Source organism: Anomaloglossus baeobatrachus, chromosome 3 (genome assembly GCF_048569485.1).
Source record: "Anomaloglossus baeobatrachus isolate aAnoBae1 chromosome 3, aAnoBae1.hap1, whole genome shotgun sequence".
In the NCBI taxonomy this organism is placed as follows: domain Eukaryota; kingdom Metazoa; phylum Chordata; class Amphibia; order Anura; family Aromobatidae; genus Anomaloglossus; species Anomaloglossus baeobatrachus.
This window is the reverse complement of record NC_134355.1, coordinates 626,587,857-626,612,062: the sequence shown is the minus strand read 5'-3', so window position 1 is coordinate 626,612,062 and position 24,206 is coordinate 626,587,857. Positions and strand designations below refer to the sequence as shown.

Here is a 24,206-nt window from a genome sequence, read left to right as displayed (position 1 = left end):
CCCATCAATCAGCCCTAGTACCCAGCTCTGCCTGTGGAGAGCTGCATCATCTAAGCTGCGTCACCATCTACCCCAGAGGTCCCCATCCCGCAGCGGTGGCACCCAACTTGCTGCATACCACAGGTGGCGTCACAAATAACTGTCATCATTCCCATCATATTGAAACGACACCACCGGGGTCACGGAACCGGGCCTCGACACCGTGGCGTCCCAGAAACAGAACCGCAGCCCGGTAACGAGTCACCCCACGGCCCCGGTGCGAGCGTGTCACTAGTGCTAGGGCTTATTTGTAAGTCTTATTTTCAGGGAAACTTGGTATGTACAGACCTATCTCTATGTACCCATATAATCTTGCTTCTTCTGGGTTCACTTCCTGCAATACAGCTCAATATTAACAAATTCTCAATCTAAATCTGTGTGGACTGTAGGTCATTGGTAGAGCTATTGCCTGTGAACATGGAGTCATGAATTTAAAACCTAGGGGGATGAGGAGATTTGCTTTTGATTATGCTCATTCAGTGAGATGCTGGCCCGACCCCTCAAGGAGGAGTTACGGTGAGGCGAGGTGAGAGTCAAGGGTGCTTTACATACTGCAACATTGCTAGCGATAGCACCCGCCCCCGTCGTTCGTGCGATATTTGGTGATCGCTGCTGTAGCGAACACTATCGCTATGGCAGCGTCACACGCACATACCTTATCAGCGACGTCGCTGTGATCGCCGAGCAATGCCTCCTTCAAGGGGGAGGTGCGTTCGGCGTCATAGCAACGTCACTGCGGCGTCACTAAGCGGCCGCCCAATAGCAGAGGAGGGGCGGAGATAAGCGGCTGGAACATGCCGCCCACCTCCTTCCTCATTGCCGGTGGACGCAGGTAAGGAGATGTTCGTCATTCCTGCGGTGTCACACATACCGATGTGTGACGCCGCAGGAACGACGAACAACCAGCGGCATGCACCACGAAGGATATTATGAAAAGGAGCAACGTGTCAACGATCAACGATTTTTGCCATTTTTGCGATTCGTCGCTCCTTGGTGTCACACGCTGCGATATCGCTAATGGCGCCGGATGTGCGTCACTAACGACGTGACCCTGACAATATATCATTAGCGATGTCGCAGCGTGTAAAGCACCCTTAAGTCATGATAGAAGCCCTGATTGACGGGATGGTCCTGCTGCATGCGGGACGGTTGGGATTTATGCTTTAAGGATCTACCTTACCCATGCAAATTTATTTCCCATTTATTTCTCTACCTACAACGCAACATTTTTCCATCACAATTAGCATTATTTCTTGTAAGGATATCTAATCTTCTGGAAGAAAAATATTCGAAGTTAGAACAGCAAAGGACCATGTCAAAAAGCCTTCTACAAGCTCCCCGAGTGTTAAACTTAAAGCATGTTGAAGCCATTAATCACTAGTCTAGACAAAGGTCACCAGGTTCCAAGTGTTATTGCTATTAACAATGAGGACTCATTCTGTGCCAAGTTCACAACACATGCCCTGTGGGATCCCTACTCTACCCCAAGCATTGCCAGCTTGGATGACATTGACAGATAATAGAACAAAGTGTCACAGCATGAAAAGAATTGCTAACATTGTTATCCAACACATTGCCAACATGCGAAGGCAACGCTGATGCTTCCTCATAGGAATGCTGATGTGAAAAGAGTTTTACATAAAGCGCCCCTCTAATCATCAGCGCAGAATTCAGTGCAGGCAGAACACGCAGAGTCGGAGCCAAAGGACGCCATGAGGAATAAGTCAGGGGAGCTGGAGTGGAAAATGTGAGAATTTCACTTTTCTAGTTTTTCTGTGGGGGACAATGCTGGCATTCTGTCGGAATCATTTAACGGATGACAAAATATCTTCTTGACTTAATAAGGTTCAGAGTGTATTACATACAGTGAGAGATTTATCCAATGACAACCTAAAGAAGGGGAAACGCTCCTAATCTGTACCCAGCAGCTACAATCCACATCTCCATATTAATCCACAATTCTCCGACCTTGTGAAGCTTAGTGGGTCAGTAACGACAGAGGACATAAATCATATGGGCCGTGTCTGTGTCTTGTGTTCTTCAGTTTTCATCGTTAGTAAGTTTACAAATAATAAGCCATTTTTACAAGCAATTTTAAAAAGTCTGACAGCAGAAAATGACTGTTCAAACCAAGCACAGTACCTTTTAAAAGGATATAACCATGATAAAAAATGTAACTTTAGGCCCTGCTGCCACTTGCATTTAAAGAGGTGGTCCAGGAGGACCATGGTTGAAAGCTCAAAGCTCAGTCGTGTACAGGTTACCTAGTCTGAAAGGCAAATCCCTGCCGCCTTTGAATCAACTACTCAACCAGACTAACAGGTCTCAAACAATGGAAGGAAGCAGGGCATACATGAGCAGCAAAATTAAAGAGATGGTCCACTACAAAGCATGGTGGCCATATCAATGTAAAAGTGAGACAGAAGGCTTTTTCTAAATACCTTCTGTTGTCCATTCTGCCTGTGAGTGGCGTGATCGCTTTACTCCTATCACATAAACCCAGGCTGCAGTGACCTCTGATGTCTGGTGATGTCACGTCACCTTCCAGAATTGGAAGTTGACCTGGAATCACCAAGGCGGGACCCAGTCTCCCTAAGTGACTGGACTGTGGGTAGACTTTCATTGCACGTCAAAGCTTAGCATCACTCATGCTGGCGGTGCTCTACGGTGAAGGAGAGAGTGCATGAGATGATGGGCTGTGATGTGAGATGACGCTCAGCCCACAGCCCAGTCCCTCACAGAGACTGGGTCCCACCTCGGTGATACCGGGTCAACTTCCAATTCTAAAAGTTGATGTGACATCACCGGACATCAGAGGTCACTGCAGCCTGGGTCACATGATGGGGGATGAGCGGACAGCGATAGCGCCGCTCACAGGCAGAATGGACAACAGAAGGTATTTCGAAAAAGCCTTCTATTTCAGCTTTACATTGATCTGGCCACTATGTTTTGTAGTGGACCACCCCTTTAATTTTTCTGCTCATCTATGTCCTGCTTCCTTCCATTGTTTGAGACCTGTTAGTCTGGCTGAGATGATGGTTAAAAGTCGGCAGGGACTTGCCTTTCAGACTAGGCAAACTGTACACGACTGAGCTTTCAACCATAGTCCTCCTGATTCATTATTGCATTTACACCTATTATTTTGTCCATTTTATGGCCTATTTAAAATTTGCACTTAATTCTTCTTTTAATTTGTGAACTTTTTTAATGTCTATTTTATGTTTGCCCACAATGGTCACCATAAGAAAAAAACAAAAAAAGAAGGCAAAGTTTGGAGTTTCCTGATGAAGCTGCACAATTTGTTGCAAATGTACTCATGGAGTGACTTTGTGCAAATTGTGATGCAATTTTGCATAATGATTTTTGCTCTGAAAAATTGCAAAACAAGTCAAAGACAAAAAAAAAACTTTTTTTTTTTTTACTTTGCACAAAATTACTGAAATGCTGCATAACTTCAGAGTAAAATATTGATTTTTTACAATGCAGGAGTCGGTCTCTGATTCATGCTGCCCATCGTTCGGGAAACATAAATCACCTGCCAAGGTCCTTTATAATTAATAAAATATCCCCCAAAAATATAAATACTGTATTTGGAACTTATATTTGTAGAGAAAATAATGTGTAAAAAAATATTAAAAACTAATATTAAAGAAAACTATTCCGCACAAGGTAAGACCCCCATCCACATGAATGTGAAAAGAGTTTGTTTTGCATGGCCATGCTGAAGGTGTGTATGGCCCATCCATGTGTCATGATTTTAACACACTAGTGTTCACCTTGTGCTATACGTGATAGCACACGGAGAGCAGGAACGTTTTACTCACCTGTCCTCGGCACTGCTGTCCCTGGTGCTGATGTCTCCGGTGCTACTGCTTCTGGGTGCACAGTGCAGTGAATATTCATGGGCATAATGAGCAGGCCCTGAAGCAAGTGACAGTAGCGCCAAAGACAGCAGGGCTGGAGACAGAAGAGTATAAAAAAATAATTTTATTTTAAAGACACGTGTTTTCTCCGGTATGGCCTAAGCCACATGGCATGAAAATCGGACAGAGTGGAATGCGATAAAACATCGCATTCCACTCGGAACAATATTAACCTATGTCCCAGCACTCAGGAGCAATTATTTTTCTCGGCGCCAATCGGACAGAGAAAACAATCTCAACATGCTGTGATTGTAATGCATCCCTGGTTTCCCCTCGCACCCATTCAAGTCTATGGGGCGAGAGAAAAATCGCATTGCACTCGCGGTATACCGGTGTACCGCGAGTGCAGGGCGAGAATGGCAATAGCCGGCTATGGAGGAGAGAGGGAGATAAATCCCTCCCTCTCCTCCTCCGTGCCAGCACGTCCCCCGCAGCTGAAGTCCGATCGCACTGACACTCGGCTCCTGCTGTGCTGCCAGCGTTATCAGAGTGTCATGCGAGGATCGCATTAATCCCCATGTGGCCCCGGCCTACTTGTCACACGGATCATATCAGTGCTGCAGGAGAAAAACAGACTTGTCTCCATGCAGAACACCGGGATACACATGTGCTCCCAACGGACACACATCCATGAGAAAACACTGATGTGTGCGCAGTCCCATTGATTTTAATAGATCTGAGTATGTCCGTGTCTCTGGTACATATGAAATCGGTGACATGCGTACCAGAATCACTGACATGTGAAAAGAGTTCAAAGTGTACTTACAGTGACTCAAACAGCACAGAATGACTGTTCAAACCAAGTGAAGGTGCTTGGTGCATCATGGCAAAGCCACACATTCAAGTGCACTTCCCATCGGCTTGTTTTACATCTATCTCCACCCTTCTCTGACTCTATAAAGCCAGAGACAAAGAAGGAGTGGGGGGGGGGGGGTGAAGAAAGAGCGGAAAATAAGCAAGTGGGTAGGAGTAATTAAATGTGTGGCATCGCCAAGGTGCACCCAGCGCCTTCACGTAGTTTGATCAGTCCTTTCGTGCTGACCAACTCTTACGGTAGTAATGGAGACATTTCTGTACAGCGCTATGGAAGTAACTGAAACTAAATTGTGTAGTCAAGGTCTTGTGTCTAATTGCTTTCCTTCTTGTAAATGATATTTACACGGAGTGTAATAAAGTTGGAATTCGAACCCTATTAAAAGAAAAGTTATAGTTTTACATTCCTACCCAAGCTTTTCTTATAATTTTCAGATGGAAGTCGGTCATTTCATATTTCATCCATTGACGTACTTGCAGTTTCTGATAACTTTTACATTACATTATATAATCTATAATGATTAATTGTCAAATAGGCAGTTGTTTGGTCTTCCTGTTCGAAATGAGAAATTAGGCGAGAACTAATTTAGAATTTTTCAAGCAATGTTGTAGATCTGAGTTTTATCCATCTTTGGACCAAGTGTTTAATTTTTCCATCGATTTCGCTTACGGAAAAAAGAGCAGTCAGCGAAAAATGATGTAGACATGTTCAATATTGATGTGAGAACATGTCTCGGTCAGTACAATTAATGGGGATATACACGTGGTCAAAATTGTTGGTACCCCTCGTTTATAATGAAAGAGAAACCCACAATGGTCACAGAAATAACTTGAATCTGACAAAAGTAATAAATAAAAAAAATCTATGAAAATGAACAAATGAAAGTCAGACATTGCTTTTCTGCTTCCACAAAAATAAAAAAAAAAAAAAAGTAAAAAACTAATGAAAACAGGCCTGGACAGAAATAATGGTACCCCTGAAAATAATCTAACTAAAGGGTCATGTTTAATCAAGGTGTGTCCACTAATTTGCATCACAGATGTCTACAATTTTGTACTCAGTCAGTGGACCTGTATATAGGGCTACAGATACTCACTGTGCTGTTTTGTGACATGGTGTGTACCACACTCAACATGGACCAGAGGAAGCAAAGGAAAGAGTTGTCTCATGAGATTAGAAAGAAAATTATAGACAAGCATGTTAAAGGTAAAGCTTATAAGACCATCTCCAAGCAGCTTGATGTTCCTGTGTCTATAGTTGCACATATTATTCAGAAATTTAAGATCCATGAGACTGTAGCTAACCTCCCTGGATGTGGCTGCAGGAGGAAAATTGATGACAAATCAAAGAGATGGATAATACGAATGGTAACATAAGAGCCCAGAAAATCTTCTAAAGAGATTAAAGGTGAACTTCAAGCTCAAGGAACATCAGTGTCAGATCGCACCATCCGTCATTGGTTGAGCCAAAGTGGACTTCATGGGAGGGGACCAAGCAGGACACTATTGTTGAAAAAAAAAAAAAGCATAAAAAAAAAAGCCAGACTTGAATTTGCCAAACTACATGTTGATAAGCCACAAAGCTTCTGTGAGAATGTCCTATGGACCGACGAGACAAAAATTGAACTTTTTGGCAAGTCACATTAGCTCTTTGTTCACAGAAAGAAAAATGAAGCATATCAAGAAAACAACCCTGTCCCTACTGTGAAACATGAAGGAGGCTCTGTTATGTTCTGGGGCTGCTTTGCTGCATTTGGCACGGGGGTCTTGAATCTGGGGAGGGTACAATGAAATCTCAAGACTATCAAGGGGTTCTGGAGAGAAATGTGCTACCCAGTGTCAGAAAGCTTAGTCTCACTGGCAGGTCATGGGTCTTGCAGCAGGATAATAACCCAAAACATACAGCTAAAAACACCCAAGAATGGCTAAGAGGAAATCATTGGACTATTCTGAAGAGGCCTAGGAGCCCTGACCTAAATCCTATTGAGCATCTTTGGAAAGAGCTGAAACCTGCCGTCTGGAAAAGGCAACCTTCAAACACGAGACAAGTTTGCTCTTTAGGAGTGGGCCGAAATAACTGTCGAGAGGTGCAGAAGTCTCATTGACCATTATAGGAATTGTCTTATTACAGTGATTGCCTCAAAAGGTTGTGCAACAAAATATTAAGTTAAGAAGGAGAAGGAGGGCGCCATCATTTCTGTACAGGCTGATTTCATGAGTTTGGTTTTTTTTTTAAATTCTGTGGAAGCAGAAAAGCAGCAATGTCTGGACTTTCATATGTTCATTTTCATAGATTTTTTTATTACTACTTTTGTCAGATTACAGTTATTTCTGGGACCATTGTGGGTCTTTGTTTCATTAAACGATCGGTACCAACATTCTCCGAGAAGCTTTGTGGCTTGTCAACATGTAGTTTAGCAAATTTAAGTCCTTTTTTTTTTCAACAATGGTGTCCTCCTCCTTGGTCATCTCCCATGAAGTCCACTTTTGCTCAAACAACGACGGATAGTGCGATCTGACACGGATGTTCCTTGAGCTTGAAGTTCACCTTTAATCTCTTTAGAAGTTTCCCTGGGCTCTTTTGTCACCATTCGTATTATCCATCTCTTTGATTTGTCATCAATTTTCCTCCTGCGGCCACGTCCAGTGAGGTTGGCTACAGTCCCTTGGATCTTAAATTTATGAGTAATATGTACAACTGTAGACACAGGAACATGAAGATGTTGGTGGTGATCTTATAACCTTTACCTTTAACATGCTTGTCTATAAATTTTCTTTCTAATCTACTGAGACAACTCTTTCCTCCACTTCCTCTGGTCCATGTTGAGTGTGGTACACACCATGTTACCAAACAGCACAGTGAGTATCTGTAGCCCTATATACAGTCCCACTGATTGAATACAAGTTTGTAGACACCTGTGATGCTAATTCGTGGACACACCTTGATTTAACATGTCCTTTTCGTCACATTTTCAGAGGTACCATCTTTTCTGTCCAGGCCTGTTTCAGGAGTTTTAATTTTTAAAAAAATTCTGTGGAAGCATGGTTGAAAAGCAATGTCTGACTTTCATTTGTTCATTTTCATTATTACTTTTGTCAGATTCAAGTTATTTCTGTGACCATTGTATGTTTTTCTTATTAAACGAGGGGTACCAACAATTTTGATCACGTGTGTAGTTCCAGATTGTGATCTGAACGAACATTCAGAAACCAACCAGGGACCTACAAGATGTGAAGCTGGCTAGGCATCGAAACCTGTAGAGAATAAACCATTTTTTCCTACTGTTTTTTTGGATCCTCAGCAAAACAGACTAGTCCAGTTCGCCTCTATGTTACCTACCACAAATTAGGATAGAATTTTGGAGATGGGAACACTTACCGATTATGGTTTCCAACTCTCGTCCCCCATTCCTAACACCGCTCCAATCCTCTTCTAGGTCATGAGAGCAGTCCACCTCTTTGTCAGCTCACACAGGAACTGTTGTGCAAGTCGATGTTACATTCTTACAAAACACAGTTTGCCCAAAGGACAACTAGAGGTACCCCAACTAAAGATCAATAAAATTGAACTTTTATTACCAAAATTAAAAATGACCAAATTTAAAACTGGCATATGGGGTGATCACTCACGTGATGCGGACTGCGGACCGAAGATTACTAACAGATGGCCTAATGTCCTATTAATTCATATGATTTAGTATAGATGACGCTTATAGCCTCAGCCCCCTGATGAAGCCACGCTTGGTGAAAAATATTGGGGAGGCTATTAGCTAAATGCTTTTAGGTAGGCAGCGTAGGGTGTAATTGACATCTATACTAAATCATATGAATTACTAGGATATTAGTCTATTTGTTAGTGCACCATTTGGCCACGAACCGAAGATCACTGAGTGATGACGTCATTCCTCACTCTACATGCCAGTTTTTAAATTTGCTCATTTAATTTTGGAAATAAAGTTACATTTTATTGATCTTTAGTTAGGGTAACTCTGGTTGCCCTTTGGGCAAATTGTGTTTTGTTTGAATTAGCCCTACGCTGATCGGGGTAATAGATCGAGGTGTTTGTGTGATGCTACATTCTCAACACGACTCTCAGAAAGAGGATCCATAGACTTAAATTTGAGAAAGTGATTTTGGGTCCATCTGACAAAAGGTGGAATTTAAGTCACTTGACCAAGAAGAGGAACAGGGCTGCATTGGAAACCGAATAAGACAGCGATCAGCATGTGTATTGATGCACCTATACTACATAGATAAATAGACAGGATTTAACACAAATTGGGTGTACTTCTTTAAAAATTTAGTTATGGGACCTTGACCTTTCCTTTTTCCTGCGCAATACTGCATTTTGATCTGCCCTCAGCAGGGCACAGCAAAGTGCACGTGCACAGGAGTGCAATGGAGGACACTGTGTGCATGACGCCAGACGCGTCATTCACTTGAATCAAGAAGGAAAATCGGGAATCGTAAGGATAGAGGAGACTTCGGACCTGAAAGCAGTGATACCCATTGGACCGGAACGTATCGGACAGCCCCGCAGGTGAGTAGGTGACAGGTTCCCTGTAAGTGGGAGGTGGCACAAGCTCAGCCACAGAACTATTGCCAATGGCGAGGATGCTGGAGAAAAAAAAATTAGAGTGAGAGGAAAAAAAAAAAAAGGGGGGAAAGAGCGAGAGAAAGGGGGGAAAGAGCGAGAGAAAGGGGGGAAAGAGCGAGAGAAAGGGGGGAAAGAGCGAGAGAAAGGGGGGAAAGAGCGAGAGAAAGGGGGAAAGAGCGAGAGAAAGGGGGGAAAGAGCGAGAGAAAGGGGGGAAAGAGCGAGAGAAAGGGGGGAAAGAGCGAGAGAAAGGGGGGAAAGAGCGAGAGAAAGGGGGGAAAGAGCGAGAGAAAGGGGGGAAAGAGCGAGAGAAAGGGGGGAAAGAGCGAGAGAAAGGGGGGAAAGAGCGAGAGAAAGGGGGGAAAGAGCGAGAGAAAGGGAGAAAGAGCGAGAGAAAGAGCGACAAAAAAAAAAAAAAAAAAGAAGAAGAGGGGAAGGAAAACACTTGGATTTCTCTAGCAGTCACCCGCCCCTGCCCACCCATCAATCCAATCACTAGTAGGTCACCCAGTATTCTGAAAGGTGACATTCTTTGATTAGAGGATTAAAAAGAATAAATAAATTTAAAAAAAAAAAAAAAAAAAAAAAATTAAATGAAATTTAGGGTTTCACCCTTTTAACTAAACCAATCAAAAAGTTCTAAAGTTCTGTAACAATGTGTAAATAAAAAAAATAAAACCTTGAAGATTTTAGTTAAATATGCACAATTTATTGAAGAGATTAAGACAAAAACATTAAACCAAATACATAACATTCAAAGCACCAGAGGCAGTAATACCCCACCATGCACGTTTTATCACCAGTCTCTCCTCTTACTAAGGAAATAAAATGGGTCTAATGGGGGAGATAAAAGAAAAAAAAAAAAAAAAAAAAAAAAAAGAAAAACAAAAATTAAATTCCATCCCGATTCAGCATCATCTTGAGTATTTATTACTCCTCTAACGATAGCTACCAAAATAGAACCTAGGTCAGCTGCAGTTGTGTCATTTAGAAGTCAAGAATATTAGAATATAGATTGTTCTTAAGAAACAAAAAAAATAAGAATCTTCCCACGGGGGGCAGGCAAACGGTTTCCCAGAATTCAAATGCCAAGTAGCTGTACACACATGCCACATACTACAATTAAGCACAAATTCAAGTAACATTTACATACTTAGAGTCTACATGTACCTACCCAAAAAACTTGACCATTTCACAAAACAGATACGAGCAGGTTAATCAGAACAACTGAGGTACGGGAAAAAACACAAATATTTCTGTTTATATTTTATTATATAGCAATACAGAGGTGGTAAGGGTGGGAGAATGCCTGTTATAGTCAATACAAGCCATATAATTAAAGGAAAAAAAAAAATCTAAAATACACAGGAAAAATAAAAGGAAGTGTTAAGTACAGCATGTAATATGTCATTGTAAGTCAACCCGTAATTTAATTGAAGTACTGGCTTAATACATCACTACTTGTGACATTTTCATGAAAAATAAATAATTCTTGACAATACAATAGGTGCACTTAATGCTTCTCCGTGCAGGGGGCATGGGTAGGAAATAGGAGGGAGGAGGAAAGAGACCTTAGTGGGTAGTTAGAAGCTTATAAAACTATTTCCTTTGAAATGTTACTTAAAATAATCTCTCCCAAAAAAAAAAAAAAAAAAAAAGTTAAAAAATAAAAAACAAAAAACGGATGACGCGGGAGACGAGTTATTAGTAGGCCATCCCTTAATAATGGCTCTGCAGCTTATATCATTTATAGGTATACTCCTGGCTAGAAGTGCAAGGTGGTCATTTGTGGAAGCCAGTAAAATTAAAAAAAAAAAAAAAAATGAAAACCCTGTTTATTTATTTTTTCCAAAAAAGGTAATATTGTCTGCCACAAGCGTATAGCAATTATGCATCTAGGAGTCTGAATGAGAGCAGATTCCTATAGAAAACAAAAAAAAGAACAGAAAACAGAACAGCTTGTTAAATGAATTACATCCCCTTAAGGGAACAAAGCATTAAAATGTCATTTCCTGATAGGAATATTAAGTAGTTTATAATTAGACCAAATAAAAAGGAGATAAAAATAGGTTAAAAAAAAAAAAAACCTAGCACCTACTTTGTCAGTGCATCCAACTTTGTGTATTTCTTTATCTCACTGTACCAATTTGGCAAAAAATTAAAAAAAAAAAAAAAAAAAAAAATAATAATTGTACCTTTCCTGAACAATGGCATGAAAAAAAAAAAAATTCTAACAGTGCGATGCCAGGATGTGCGTGGCAAATACATTGACAAAAATTACTATTAACAGGAGTGACAAAGCTGCACCGGAATTGGCTTGTGCAGCCTCCTTGGCTCCATACAGGGTGAAGCTACACTTTATCCATGCTAGTTAAAAAAAAACAAAAACAAAGAAAAAAAAAAACAAACAAAAAAACATTTATAAAATAAAAGACTAACTGTATAGCAGCCTTAATGCTACATGTGTAGAGTAGTTCCTTGCGGACTTGTCTTCTCAAAACCCAAAAAGCCCATTGGAGCCTTTTTACCAGCTACCATCCTGGGACAATACAGATTTAGAATACTAAGGTCCGAAAGGACTCCTTCATGTGGCCATGGTCAACTCAAGTACCGAAAAGAAAAGTCTTGTGCTCAGTTAAAAAAAGGGTCCGTTTCCTCATCCATATTGACATCAGGCACCAGTTGATCTGACACTTCCTTAGCACCAAATCCTGAATTCAAAGCATTGAAATCTGTGGAAAACCAAGGATGGTCCAGAATTTCTTGAGAGGTTAGCCTTTCTGTTGGATCCCGACGAAGTATGCTACGTATAAGGCATTTTGCCTTAGGGGATAGTGTCTCCGGAATGTTAAATTGCCCGCGACGAATTTTGCTGAACAAAGAGCTAGGCTCGATATCATGAAATGGGTATCGTCCGACCAACATAGTGTAGAGCATGACACCTAGACTCCAGACATCGGCAGCTTTTCCCGAATAACTGCCATTTGTGTTAAGGATTTCTGGGCTCACATAAGCTGGACAACCATGTTTGTCCGATAGAGAGTCATCACATCCTGATAAAACATAGGCATCTTCCAGACTTTCCAATTTCACTTTAGTCCTGGAAACAAAGAGAAAAAGAGCTTAATTTAGTTAAAAATTGTCATGTCAACACAAAGACTTAAAGAAAACTTAAACATTGTTCATTTGTTTGTGTTTTAGAGTACCTATAAAAAAAAAGGAACATTGTAGTTTTGGGCACCAGGGTATAAAATCTGCAAGACGTTCAAAGGTGCGAAACCAAAAGTGATAAATGGAGCACCAACAAGGCCTTACATATCCAACATTTGTGGATGGTCTACAAAACCTTCCGACTTTACTTCAAAAGCCTTGTAGGTGTATACAAGGTTATGAAGTTGGTTAGCACTGCAGTCTGGCGGCGCTGGAGTCCTGGGTTCAAGTCCAACCAAGGACAACATCTGCAAGGAGTTTGTATGTTCTCCCAGTGTTTGCATGTGTATCCTCATGGTTCTCCGATTTCCTACCACACTACAAAGACATACATACAGGGACCTTAGAATGTGAGCCCCAATGGAGACAGTGTTGCTGATGTATGTAAAGTGCTATGGAATAGCATCATATAAATGAAGTATATTATAGTGTATGTATATATTTATATTAAAATCATGAGACCCACAGCCATCCCGTGTTTTAACCGTGACTATAAGACGACATGTGAAATCTGCTACCAGCATGTTTTAATAGGGAAGAATATGCCTTAGGGCGGCTTTGCACACTACGACATCGCAGGTGTGATGTCGGTGGGGTCAAATCAAAAGTGACGCACATCCGGCGTCACTTGCGATGTCGTAATGTGTAAATCCTAGATACGATAAACGAGCGCAAAAGCGTCTTTATCGTATCATCGGTGCAGGCTCCGACTTTTCCATAATTTTGCTGCAGCGATGGTACGATGCTGTTCCTTGTTCCTGCGGCAGCACACATCGCTGTGTGTTACGCCGCAGGAGCGAGGAACTTCACCTTACCTGCCGCCGGCGGCTCTACGGAAGGAAGGAGGTGGGCGGGATGTTTACATCCTGCTCATCTCTGCCCCTCCGCCGCTATTGGCCGCCTGCCGTGTGACGTCGCTATGACGCCGCACGACCCGCCCCCTTAGGAAGGAGGCGGTTCGCCGGACAGAGCGACAGTCGCAGGGCAGGTGAGTGCATGTGAAGCTGGCGTATCGATAATTTTCGCTACGCCAGCTATCACACAATATCGTACCTGCGACAGGGGCAGAGACTATCGCGTGCGACATCGCAGCATCGGCTTGCGATATCGCAACGTGCAAAGGCCACCTTAGGGCTGAACAGATATTGATTAATAATATGAATAGATATTCCAAAAAGATTGGTAATCTATACCCACTACACCTCTATTGGAAAGACTATATTGATACAAACATGGAAAGGATTCACAAATGTAAGAGTGAGGATACTGTGGAATGGTCACAGAAGATTGTAACATCTCTCTTGTTAAAAATGGAGTCTGAATCTTATTCTCTGACAAAGTATTATTCCAGCCATGTATTCGGATTTTCACATTTTGAACAAGTAAAGCCCCCCTCCAAATACCTCAATCCCCAATATAAAAGATTCTACTTCACAAAGGTTGTTTACCAATATAAAAGGTTAAAACAAGATGGATGTTGTCTTTACTTGAACATTCCTATCTATGTAGAACACAATGTACATCAGGTTGTTACAGTGGGTTGAACAACATTTCGGCAGGACTGGCTGACCATTATGTGCCGCTCTCCTAACATCTGATGTCCATCGAGAGAAGGATTGTCCATTTCGAAATATTTTTTTGCTTTGAGAGGCACGTTACCCTCAGAAGTATACCAGCTAATTATCAAAAAACTCTCTCTATTGTGTGGTAAGGGAAAGTAGAGGGATAACACTTGGACAACCCCTTCAAGAAGTGCTCTGCTACTACTTTGACAACCCCTTCTCATTCCCCTTACTCGCCCTCGTATAAATAAGCCTATACTCACCTCCGATGCAGACACTGTTCAACCGATGTCTAAGGCCGCGTTCCCGGGGGTCCATGTCATTATGACACGCGAGCCCCACGGCCAATCAGCGCCGGCTTCCTTCACCCCGCCTTCGGAGGTTTGAGTACTTAGCGCAATGCTCACATCCTGCTCAAATGTCTGAAGGCGGGATACAGATGCCGGGTTCCAAATGGCCACAAGACTCGCGTGTCAATGTCACCAGGGCCCCAGGAACGCGGCTTTAGACATCGTAAGAACTGTGTCAGCAACAGAGGCTAGTATATGCCTATTGATTTCTATGGGCGCGAACAAGGAGAATGAGAAGGGTGTCTAAGTAGTGGACAGCCTCTTTAAGATGTAAAGGCACCTTTATAATCCTTTACTTTATAAATCTAAGGAGAACCTCAACCAAAGGCTTTGAAGACGGCAAGGATTCTTGGAACAAAATGACCAAGGAGGACGTATGCTCATGAATGAGTTACCGAAAACCATGAAAGAGCGAACAGATGACATTCCAGGATCAACATTTATATGGACAACCAGAGTTGTAGGCAACATATGTATATACATTTATGATGCTGTCAGCATGCCCTTTATAGAAGGCATGCGGTTATCGGGGAATACTCTAGATCAATACGATGATTGATTAGATGTTGTTTCAGTATGGAAGTCGTGAGCATGTGAAAAGGAGGAAGCAATTGAGCCTGTGAATGCTTCCCCATTAGTGGTGAATGAAACCGCAGAGCTTAAATCAGAGGCAGCCATGGCACTTAGAAACAGGAAACGCATCTCTGTCTCCATGGTAACAGACAGGGATCCCCATATGCAAGACAAAAGGCACTTTGATAGGGAACTGAATTGCTGCATTCAACACTCGTATCATTTAAAGTCACAAAAACAACTTGATCAATTAGAGCAAAAAAAAATAAATCCCACACACAAAAAACACAAACACCTCGGCCTGTGCCTCCTCCAGAGCGGAGCTCAAATTCTAATCCAAATTCTTTTCTAATTAAAAACGGGCTTTAAAACCATGGACGTCCCCTTCCAGAAGCCCCTACAAAATATGGCCGAGAAGTGTTCTGAGGAGGCATCTTGAAGAGAGAAATCTTAACAGAATTAGGTTCACGGATTTCCCTGCCTGTTTCCAAGGAAACCAAGACGTAGATTCCGTCTCTGAGAATTACTGCTGCACTTCTGTGGTTTTCCCTCACTGGTAATGGAAAACATTTTGCATTCAGCTCCATCTCTGAAGACCTAGTAATGCCTCTGCGTATTTCAGTTCTCCAAAGTCAAAACAACAATTATTACGATAATAATACTACTACAAAAAAAAAAAAATCCCAAACAAAAAACAAATAGCCCCTTATAGGTGGCACCAGTTTTTTTCCAACTTTGGGGATGCTTTCACGCGTAGACCCATCTAACACTATCTCCATGACTGCCGACAGCATCTATTGGAAAGAGGTTGCCAAAGCTAAGATGATGCAGCCAAGACATGCCGATAATATTGTGTAACCCAAGCCTATATTGGTACAACTGTGACGTCACTTATGACATCATAGAAGGACACAAAAGAAAAGTCTACGACCAGACCCAAAGGGTGAAGGTGGTCTTCAAATCTCACCCAACAGGCAGAGACAAGGCTGCTTACAAGAACCGATATACAAGGTCTGTTTGCATGGGCCAACTGGTGGCCTTTAATGACCCATGATCGGTAAATAAATATTTACCTACCGGATTTCTGTTTAATAGCCAGTTTGCACTAAATGCTGCACACAGTGATCTTTCCCAGTGATGAGACCTCTTTATAGTGGACGATGTGCTGCCGAGAATCTTTTTTGGGTTGCACAATAGATCATATTACCTGATGATGAAGCATTTTGCTTGCTAATCGGCAGCTGGTGTACACTGACAGATTATTGGGTTCCATGCGTTCTTAAGAACAGAATGCTCATTCACAAAAAGCCACTTTCAGTACCTCCATAGTAGTGAAAAGTCAAAACTACCATTACCTGAGTAATGAAAACCAAAGCTTTACCCCAGAAATCACACGCAGACCTTGCACCCCTTCACTTATAGTCAATATACTTACATCCAAAGACTCCCACTTTACTTCCCTTCAGTATTCCTGTATCAGGCACTAACAATAGCCCTCCATTTCCACCCTTGTCCAGTATAGGCACATTCAGATCTGCTGTTCTCCACGAAGCTGCTCATCAGTCTCCATCCTGAAACTTCCTCTTTCGAACTAGTTGATAGACACAGTGCTAATGTCCCAAAAAGGCAAACACTTGTGGCTCCTGAGCCATAGTTTGGGGGAATCTCTGCTGTATGACCTCACCCACACTTAACGGTTTTACACTTTTTCCCCATATAAATCAATTGTAATTGTCCTCACTCATCTCCTCCAACAAGCCTTTCCATCAAACTTGATGGTTGCTCACTCTCCCCAGTCTCACAAGCTCGTTGCCTTGGAGTAACCCTCGACTCTGCTCTATCCTTCAAGCCACACATCCAAGCCCTCTTCAACTCATGCCAATTACAACTCAAAAATATCTCCCGGATCCGTGCTTTCCTTAACCAAGAATCAGCAAAAACATTAGTGCATGCCCTCATCATCTCCCGCCTCGACTACTGCAACCTCCTGCTCTCTGGCCTCCCTTCCAACACTCTTGCACCCCTCCAATCTATCCTAAACTCTGCGGCCCGCCTAACCCACCTCTCCCCTCGCTACTCCCCAGCCTCGCCACTCTGCCAATCCCTTCACTGGCTCCCATCACCCAACAACTCCAGTTCAAAACATTAACAATGACATACAAAGCCATGCACTAGTCTCCCCCCTACATCTGTGACCTAGTCTCCCGGTACCTACCTGCACGCAACCTCAGATCCTCACAAGATCTCCTTCTCTGCTCCTCTCTTATCTCCTCTTCCCACAATCGCGTACAATATTTCTCCTGTGCATCCCCCATACTCTGGAATGCTCTACCTCAGCACATCAGACTCTCACCTACCGTGGAAAGCTTCAAGAAGAACCTCAAGACCCACCTCTTCCACCAAGCCTACAATAGCCCTCAGTCCAGTAGACCACTGCGCAACCAGCTCTGTCCTCACCTATTGTACCATCACCCATTCCCTGTGGACTGAGTCCTCGCGGGCAGGGTCCTCTCTCCTCCAATACCAGTCTGTTTTGTATTGTTAATGATTGTTGTACGTATACCCTCTTTCACTTGTAAAGCGCCATGGAATAAATGGCGCTATAATAATAAATAATAAATAATTGTACAAATAATAAAACTTTATAATCTCTGCTTCTTTGTAAAACCTAAATTCATTAATTTCAGAGGTTCACATTAACAAAATGACGACGTTTCAGGAGAACTTGCAGCAGAATGTCTGACTTCTTCCCTTTCCATAGAACTTTGAGCTCCAAATGTCAACTCCCATCTCAGAAATGGGAAAATCTGTTTACGGAAGACAAATTTTAGAATGAAGCATCAGTCCATAAAGGGACTGAAGGATCATATATATACATATATACATACAGTTCCTTGCGAAAAGTATTCAGCCCCCTTGAATGTGTCAACCTTTTCCCCCATTTCAGGCTTCAAGCATAATGATAAAGATTTTAATGTTATGGTGAAGAATCAACAACAAGTGGGACACAATTGTGAAGTTGAATGAAAATGTATTGCTTATTTTAAACTTTTGTAAAAAATAACTGAAAATTGGGGTGTGCAATATTATTCGTCCCCCTTTACTTTCAGTGCAGCAAACTCACTCCAAAAGTTCATTGAGGATCTCTGAATGATCCAATGTTGTCCTAAATGACTGATGAGAAATATAAGCCACCTATGTGTAATCAAGTCTCTGTATAAATGCACCTGCTCTGTGATAGCCTCAGTGTTGGGTTTAAAGCACAAAGCATCATGAAGACCAAGGAACACAACAAGCAGGTCCATGATACTGTTGTGGAGAAGTTTAAAGCCGGATTTGGTTACAAAAAGATTTCCCAAACTTTAAAAATCCCAGAAGCACTGCACAAGCGATCATATTGAAATGGAAGGAGTATCATACCACTGTAAATCTACAAGAAGACTGATCAGAGATGCAGCCAAGAGGTCCATGATCACTCTGAATGAACTGCAGAGATCTACAGCTGAGGTGGGAGAGTCTGTCCATAGAACAACAATCAGTCGTATACTGTACAAATCTGGCCTTTATGGAAGAGTGGCAAGAAGAAAGCCATTTCTCAAAGATATCCATAGAAAGTGTTTAAAGTTTGCCACAAGCCACCTGGGAGACACATTAAACATGTGGAAGAAGGTGCTCTGATCAGATGAAACCAAAATCGAACTATTTGGGCACAATGCCAAACGATATGTTTGGCGTAAAAGCAACACAACTCATCACCCTGAACATACCATCCCCACTGTCAAACATGGTGGTGGCAGCATCATGGTTTGGGCCTGCTTTTTTTCAGCAGGGACAGGGAAGATGGTTAAAATTGATGGGAAGATGGATGGAGCCAAATACAGGACCATTCTTGAAGAAAACCTGTGGATTCTGCAAAAGACCTGAGACTGGGATGGAGATTTGTCTTCCAACAAGACAATGATCCCAAACAAAGCAAAATCTATCTATACAATCGAATGATTCACAAATAAATGTATCCAGGTTTTAGAATGGCCAAGTCAAAGTCCAGACCAGAATCCAATCGAGAATCTGTAAACAGCAGTTTTCAGCTCTTTCCACAAACGCCTCCATCCAACCTCACTCAGCTCCAGCTGTTTCCAAAGGAAGAATGGGCAAGAATTCAGTCTCTCGATGTGCAGAACTGATAGACAGATATCCCAAGCGACTGTAATCGCAGCAAAAGGTGGCGCTACAAATATTAACTTAAAAGGGGCCGAATAATATTGCACGCCCCAATTTCCTGTTATTTTTTTTATAAAAGTTTAAAATAAGCAATACATTTCATTCAACTTGACAATTGTGTCCCACTTGTTGATTCTTCACCATAACATTTAAATTTTTATCTTTCTGTTTGAAGCCTGAAATGTGGGGAAAGGTTGAAAAATTCAAGGGGGCTGAATACTTTCACAGGGTGCTAATATACCATATATATAATATTTCATATTTCTTAAGTTTTCACCTGTACTATTAATGCATGATTTTTTTTATATATAAATTAATGGGTATTCTTGTAACATGTACCGCTTTATCAACAGCCGATGCCAGTTTAGATCATAGTACACATTCCTAAGTGGCAATCAACAAAAATATGGCTACAAGGAAATGCCATTTTCTTATCTAACCAAACTACACAATACTGTAAATGGATAATATATAAACCCAAACAGACATCCGTAAATCTAAAAAAAAATAAAATCAAAAAGGAAACAGGCGCCAGTAATAAACTGCCAGGGGTATTTGTCTCGCCCTTAGCTTCTAACCAGACATAATGCACCCAATTAACTCTAGTAGGTGTGAAATTGGAACAAATGATGAACTATTCACCTTCAATGAAGAAACCACTTGTCTACACGTGGGTAAAGTTGTGAGAGATGACATCAGATACAACTTGTTTCACAAACACATTATAAAAATGGAAGACATCAAGAGTAGGCCTGGTGCATGGCCATTTAAAAGGAGTTTTGTCTTAATTGGGGAGGGAGGGGACGTAAAAGACAGAAGGACGGAAAAAGACAGAAGGACCGAGGGACTGAAAAAGACAGAAGGACCGAGGGACTGAAAAAGACAGAAGGACCGAGGGACTGAAAAAGACAGAAGGACCGAGGGACGGAAAAAGACAGAAGGACCGAGGGACGGAAAAAGACAGAAGGACCGAGGGACGGAAAAATACAGACAGAAAGAAAGAAACTTACGAACAAGAAAAACGAGAAGGAAGGAAGGAAGGAAGGAAGGAAGGAAGGAAAGAGGTGAAGACAGAAGGAAGGAGAAGAAAAAAAAATTAATAACAACAACAACAATAATAATAATAAATAATACACTCATGTGATGCTTATAGAAGTCAATGGACTATCCAGTTAGCTAACATCTAGACAAGCTGGAATTTGCTCTTTGAAGTCACTTCCCGTTTCAGTTGATAAAAAGGAGGTTCCTATACCAGAGGTGGGCAAAGACTTCCACTAGAATTTACTGACAATTCCTTAAAACATTGAACAGTAGTTTTTAAAAAGAGCTGTTACCTTACACTTGGCATAGAATTATTTTATTTATATAGCCCCAACATATTCCGCAGCATTTTACATATGAATTCTCAGCTATTTACCAATCTTATGGATGCTATAATGGCATTTAAGTTATCACATTTGTAATAAACCTGTTTAACTTGATGGGTCGTGAAGATAATTTAATCATTAAAGTCAATGTCAGTGAAATGTCCACATCCAGTGGAAAAAGTTTTATCTAATAAAAAAAAAAAAAAATTTATAAAATAAATCTATCCCTCTTGGAGCATCATCTATGACCCAGCACACCCTCCTAGGTGGTGCAGGTTTTTATTGTTCATCCCTATTAACTTCAAATATTAGTGTCATTAACAATTATACTGATTATAGAAATAAATATCCTTTTTTGGATTAATGCAAAATTATTTTGTCTTTCTAAACATACAGATTTGTTAATCGCTTACATTTCCGCAGCACAATGCTGCCACTAGGGGGAGCATTTGAGAAGACAGTTTAGTGATTGCAGACATCTGCATTCTTCAGCGTGTATCTACTGATATTTGTTCAGAACTTCGGGATGGAAAAAAAAAAAAGGAATCTAAACAAATAGATTCACGTTTCCAGTAACACATTGACATCTGGTGTTCTATGACCTAACCTCTGGCCGCCGCCACGTGGGTCAGAATGCTTGCCATGCACAGCTCGGCGTGGTGCACAAACAGAGTGCTGAGCAATGGTCAAATTTACACATTGCTCATATAGAATGTGCTGATCTGACAGGTTCCATCATATCCTCCACGCGCTGCCAATGTCCCCCTCCTCTCACCCCAACACAAAGCTTGTTTATTCATAGACCGCTGCAGTTTGGACTGCTGTCACAATACGACTAAATGTGGACTCAGCAGATTGTACTTCATCCTGCTTGAGCAACATCTGAACCGCTGATCATATATCACGGGGCATGTTAGCAAGTTAACAAGTAAAATACTGTATTGGGACTGGTAATTTCAGAATTACTGAAGCTGTACCTTTGAGCCAAGCTGCAGAATATTTATATATATATAATATAATATAATATAATATAATATAATATGTGTGTGTGTGTGTGTGTGTGTGTGTGTGTGTGTGTGTGTGTGTGTGTGTGTGTGTGTGTGTGTGTGTGTGTGTGTATGTATATATATATATATATATATATATATATATATACATACATACATACATACACACATATATATATACACATTATATATATATATATATATATACACATTATATATATATATATATATATACACATTATATATATATATATATATATATATATATATATATATATATATATATATATATATATATATATATATATATACATATACATATATACATACATACACATATACATATATATACATATATATATATACATACATACATACATACATACACACACACACACACGTATACATATACATATATATTGGACTGGGGAACAAGAAAAAAGAAAAAAAAAAAAAAAAAGGATCCAGCTGCTGTCTTAGGCTATGTATACACACACACACACACACACACACACACACACACACACACACTTTTTTCTGACTGCATCTTTCTTTTTCTTGTGGTCTCAGAAAATGCAACTTGTGGCCCAATAAACGCATGACATTTTGCCGCTTTTTTAAAAGGAGAAATAATATATGATAGGATAATTGATAGCCAAGTTCGACAACTTAAAAAAAAAAAAAAAAAAAAAAAAAAAAAAAAAAAAAAAAAAAAAAAAACCACACAAGACGTGGGGGTCCTTCCCATTTTTCATATCCAGCACAGGAACAGCAGCGGCTGCAGGCTGCAACCCTCAGCTGTTTACTGTACCTTGGCTGGTTATGAAAAATAGAGAGGATCCCATGCTAGATTTTGTTTTGGGAGAAAATAAATAAATAAAGAGCATGCCCCCTTTTTTTTTTTTTTTTTTTTTTTAAAAACCAGCCAAGGTACAGCAGACAACTGGGGGCTGATATTAGTGTGGGAAGGGCCATCGTTATTTGGCCCTTTCCAGCCTAACAATAGCAGCCCACAGCCGCCCCAGAAGTGGAGCATCCATTAGATGCGCCAATTCTGGTGCTGGACCTGGCTCTTCCTGTTGCCCTGGTGCGGTGGCAATCGGGGTAATAAGGGGTTATTAACAGCCCACACCTGCTACTGAGCCCTGGCTTAGTGATGGCAGGCGTGTTTCTCGTAGAACACCCCTCCAGGTCAGCCGTAATCCACATTAGGTCCCACGAGGTTTCCAGCAATGCTACATATATGAAGCTCACAGCAAGCGCCATAGAACAAAACTGCCTGCTGTGAGCTCCATGCAGCAACTTAAGCTCACTTAAGTGGTGACATCACTTAGGTTACCTGCGGCCACAGCTGGAGTCCTCCACCTGTGACTGCAAATCAGGCCATGACTGAAGTGAGCCGTGAGATCAGCAGGACATCACCCAGGTGATTTTCTGTCACAGGTGGAGGCAGTGGCCTTGCTGTGGCCACGGCTAACCTGAGCGACTTTACCGCTGAGCACACAGCTCACTTCAGTTGCGGCATGAACTTCACAGCATGACGTCCTGTTCTAAAGTGCTCGCTGTAAGCTTCAGATATGTAGCAGTGCTGGAAGAGTCTTGGCACCTTGTATGGATTACATCGGACCTGGGAGGGAAAAAAAAAGTGGTGAAGTAAGGTATTTTTTTGACTTCTATTCCAAATAAAGCATTATTTCGGAGTTTGTGTTTATTTAATTTCACTTACAGCTTAGTGATGAGTGTGTGTGTGTGTGTGTGTGTGTGTGTGTGTGTGTGTGTGTGTGTGTGTGTGTGTGTGTGTGTGTGTGTGTGTGTGTGCCTCTCTGGTAGATGCCTGCCATTACTAACCTAGAACGTAATGGCAGCTGTGGGCTATTAGCTTTTTATTACCCAGACTGCCACTGCACCAGGGCAGTGGGGGAAGAGCTGGGTAAAGTGCCGGGACTGTCGCATCTAATGGTTGTGGCAATGGCGGGCAGCTGCTGGCAGATATTTTTAGCCCAGCTGTTGGGCTTTATCTGTGCTGGTATCAATATGAGGAATCCTACGTCAATTTTGTTTTTAATTTTATTTAGCTGTATGATATAGATATTGGTTGCAGTCAGACACGCCATCATTCAAGAGTGGGGGCTTGTCTGATTGCAACCAATCACAGCCACTAGTGGGCAGGGGATGCAGTGCATATTAAATGAAGGTAATGAGCAGCCCAGGAAGTGAATGACCGGCCACGAGAGCAGTGTGACAGCCGCGCCGGTGATTGGGTAAGTATGAAGCACTTGCTCCTACTCCTTTGCACCAGATTCTGGTTCTCATTGACTTTATGGTAACTGGCATATATCCAGATACCAGGGATCAATCCCCTACCGACCCAGAGTCAGCAGTTATTGATCTGCCAGTCCTCCAAAATACAGGACAAGAGACAAAAAAAAAAAAGAAAAAAAAAAAGAATTGACATGCTGCATTTTGGCTGTGTCTTCAAAAATGCAGGGAAAAAAAAAAAAAAATAAAAACACAACAAACAAAACCCCACACACCACTACTTATCT

The 24,206-nt window shown here is 41.5% G+C and overlaps 1 protein-coding gene across 1 annotated transcript in view; it reads right to left on the bottom strand.

Annotated features, from left to right (window-relative positions):
- Positions 1-10,057: 10,057 nt before the first annotated feature.
- Positions 10,058-24,206, bottom strand: part of TRIB2 (tribbles pseudokinase 2) — a 28,913-nt gene continuing 14,764 nt past the window's right edge. The window contains exon 3 of the mRNA XM_075338774.1: positions 10,058-12,470. Coding sequence (XP_075194889.1) covers positions 12,002-12,470 — 469 coding nt within the window. The 3' untranslated portion in view covers positions 10,058-12,001. The remainder of the gene's footprint in view (positions 12,471-24,206) is intronic.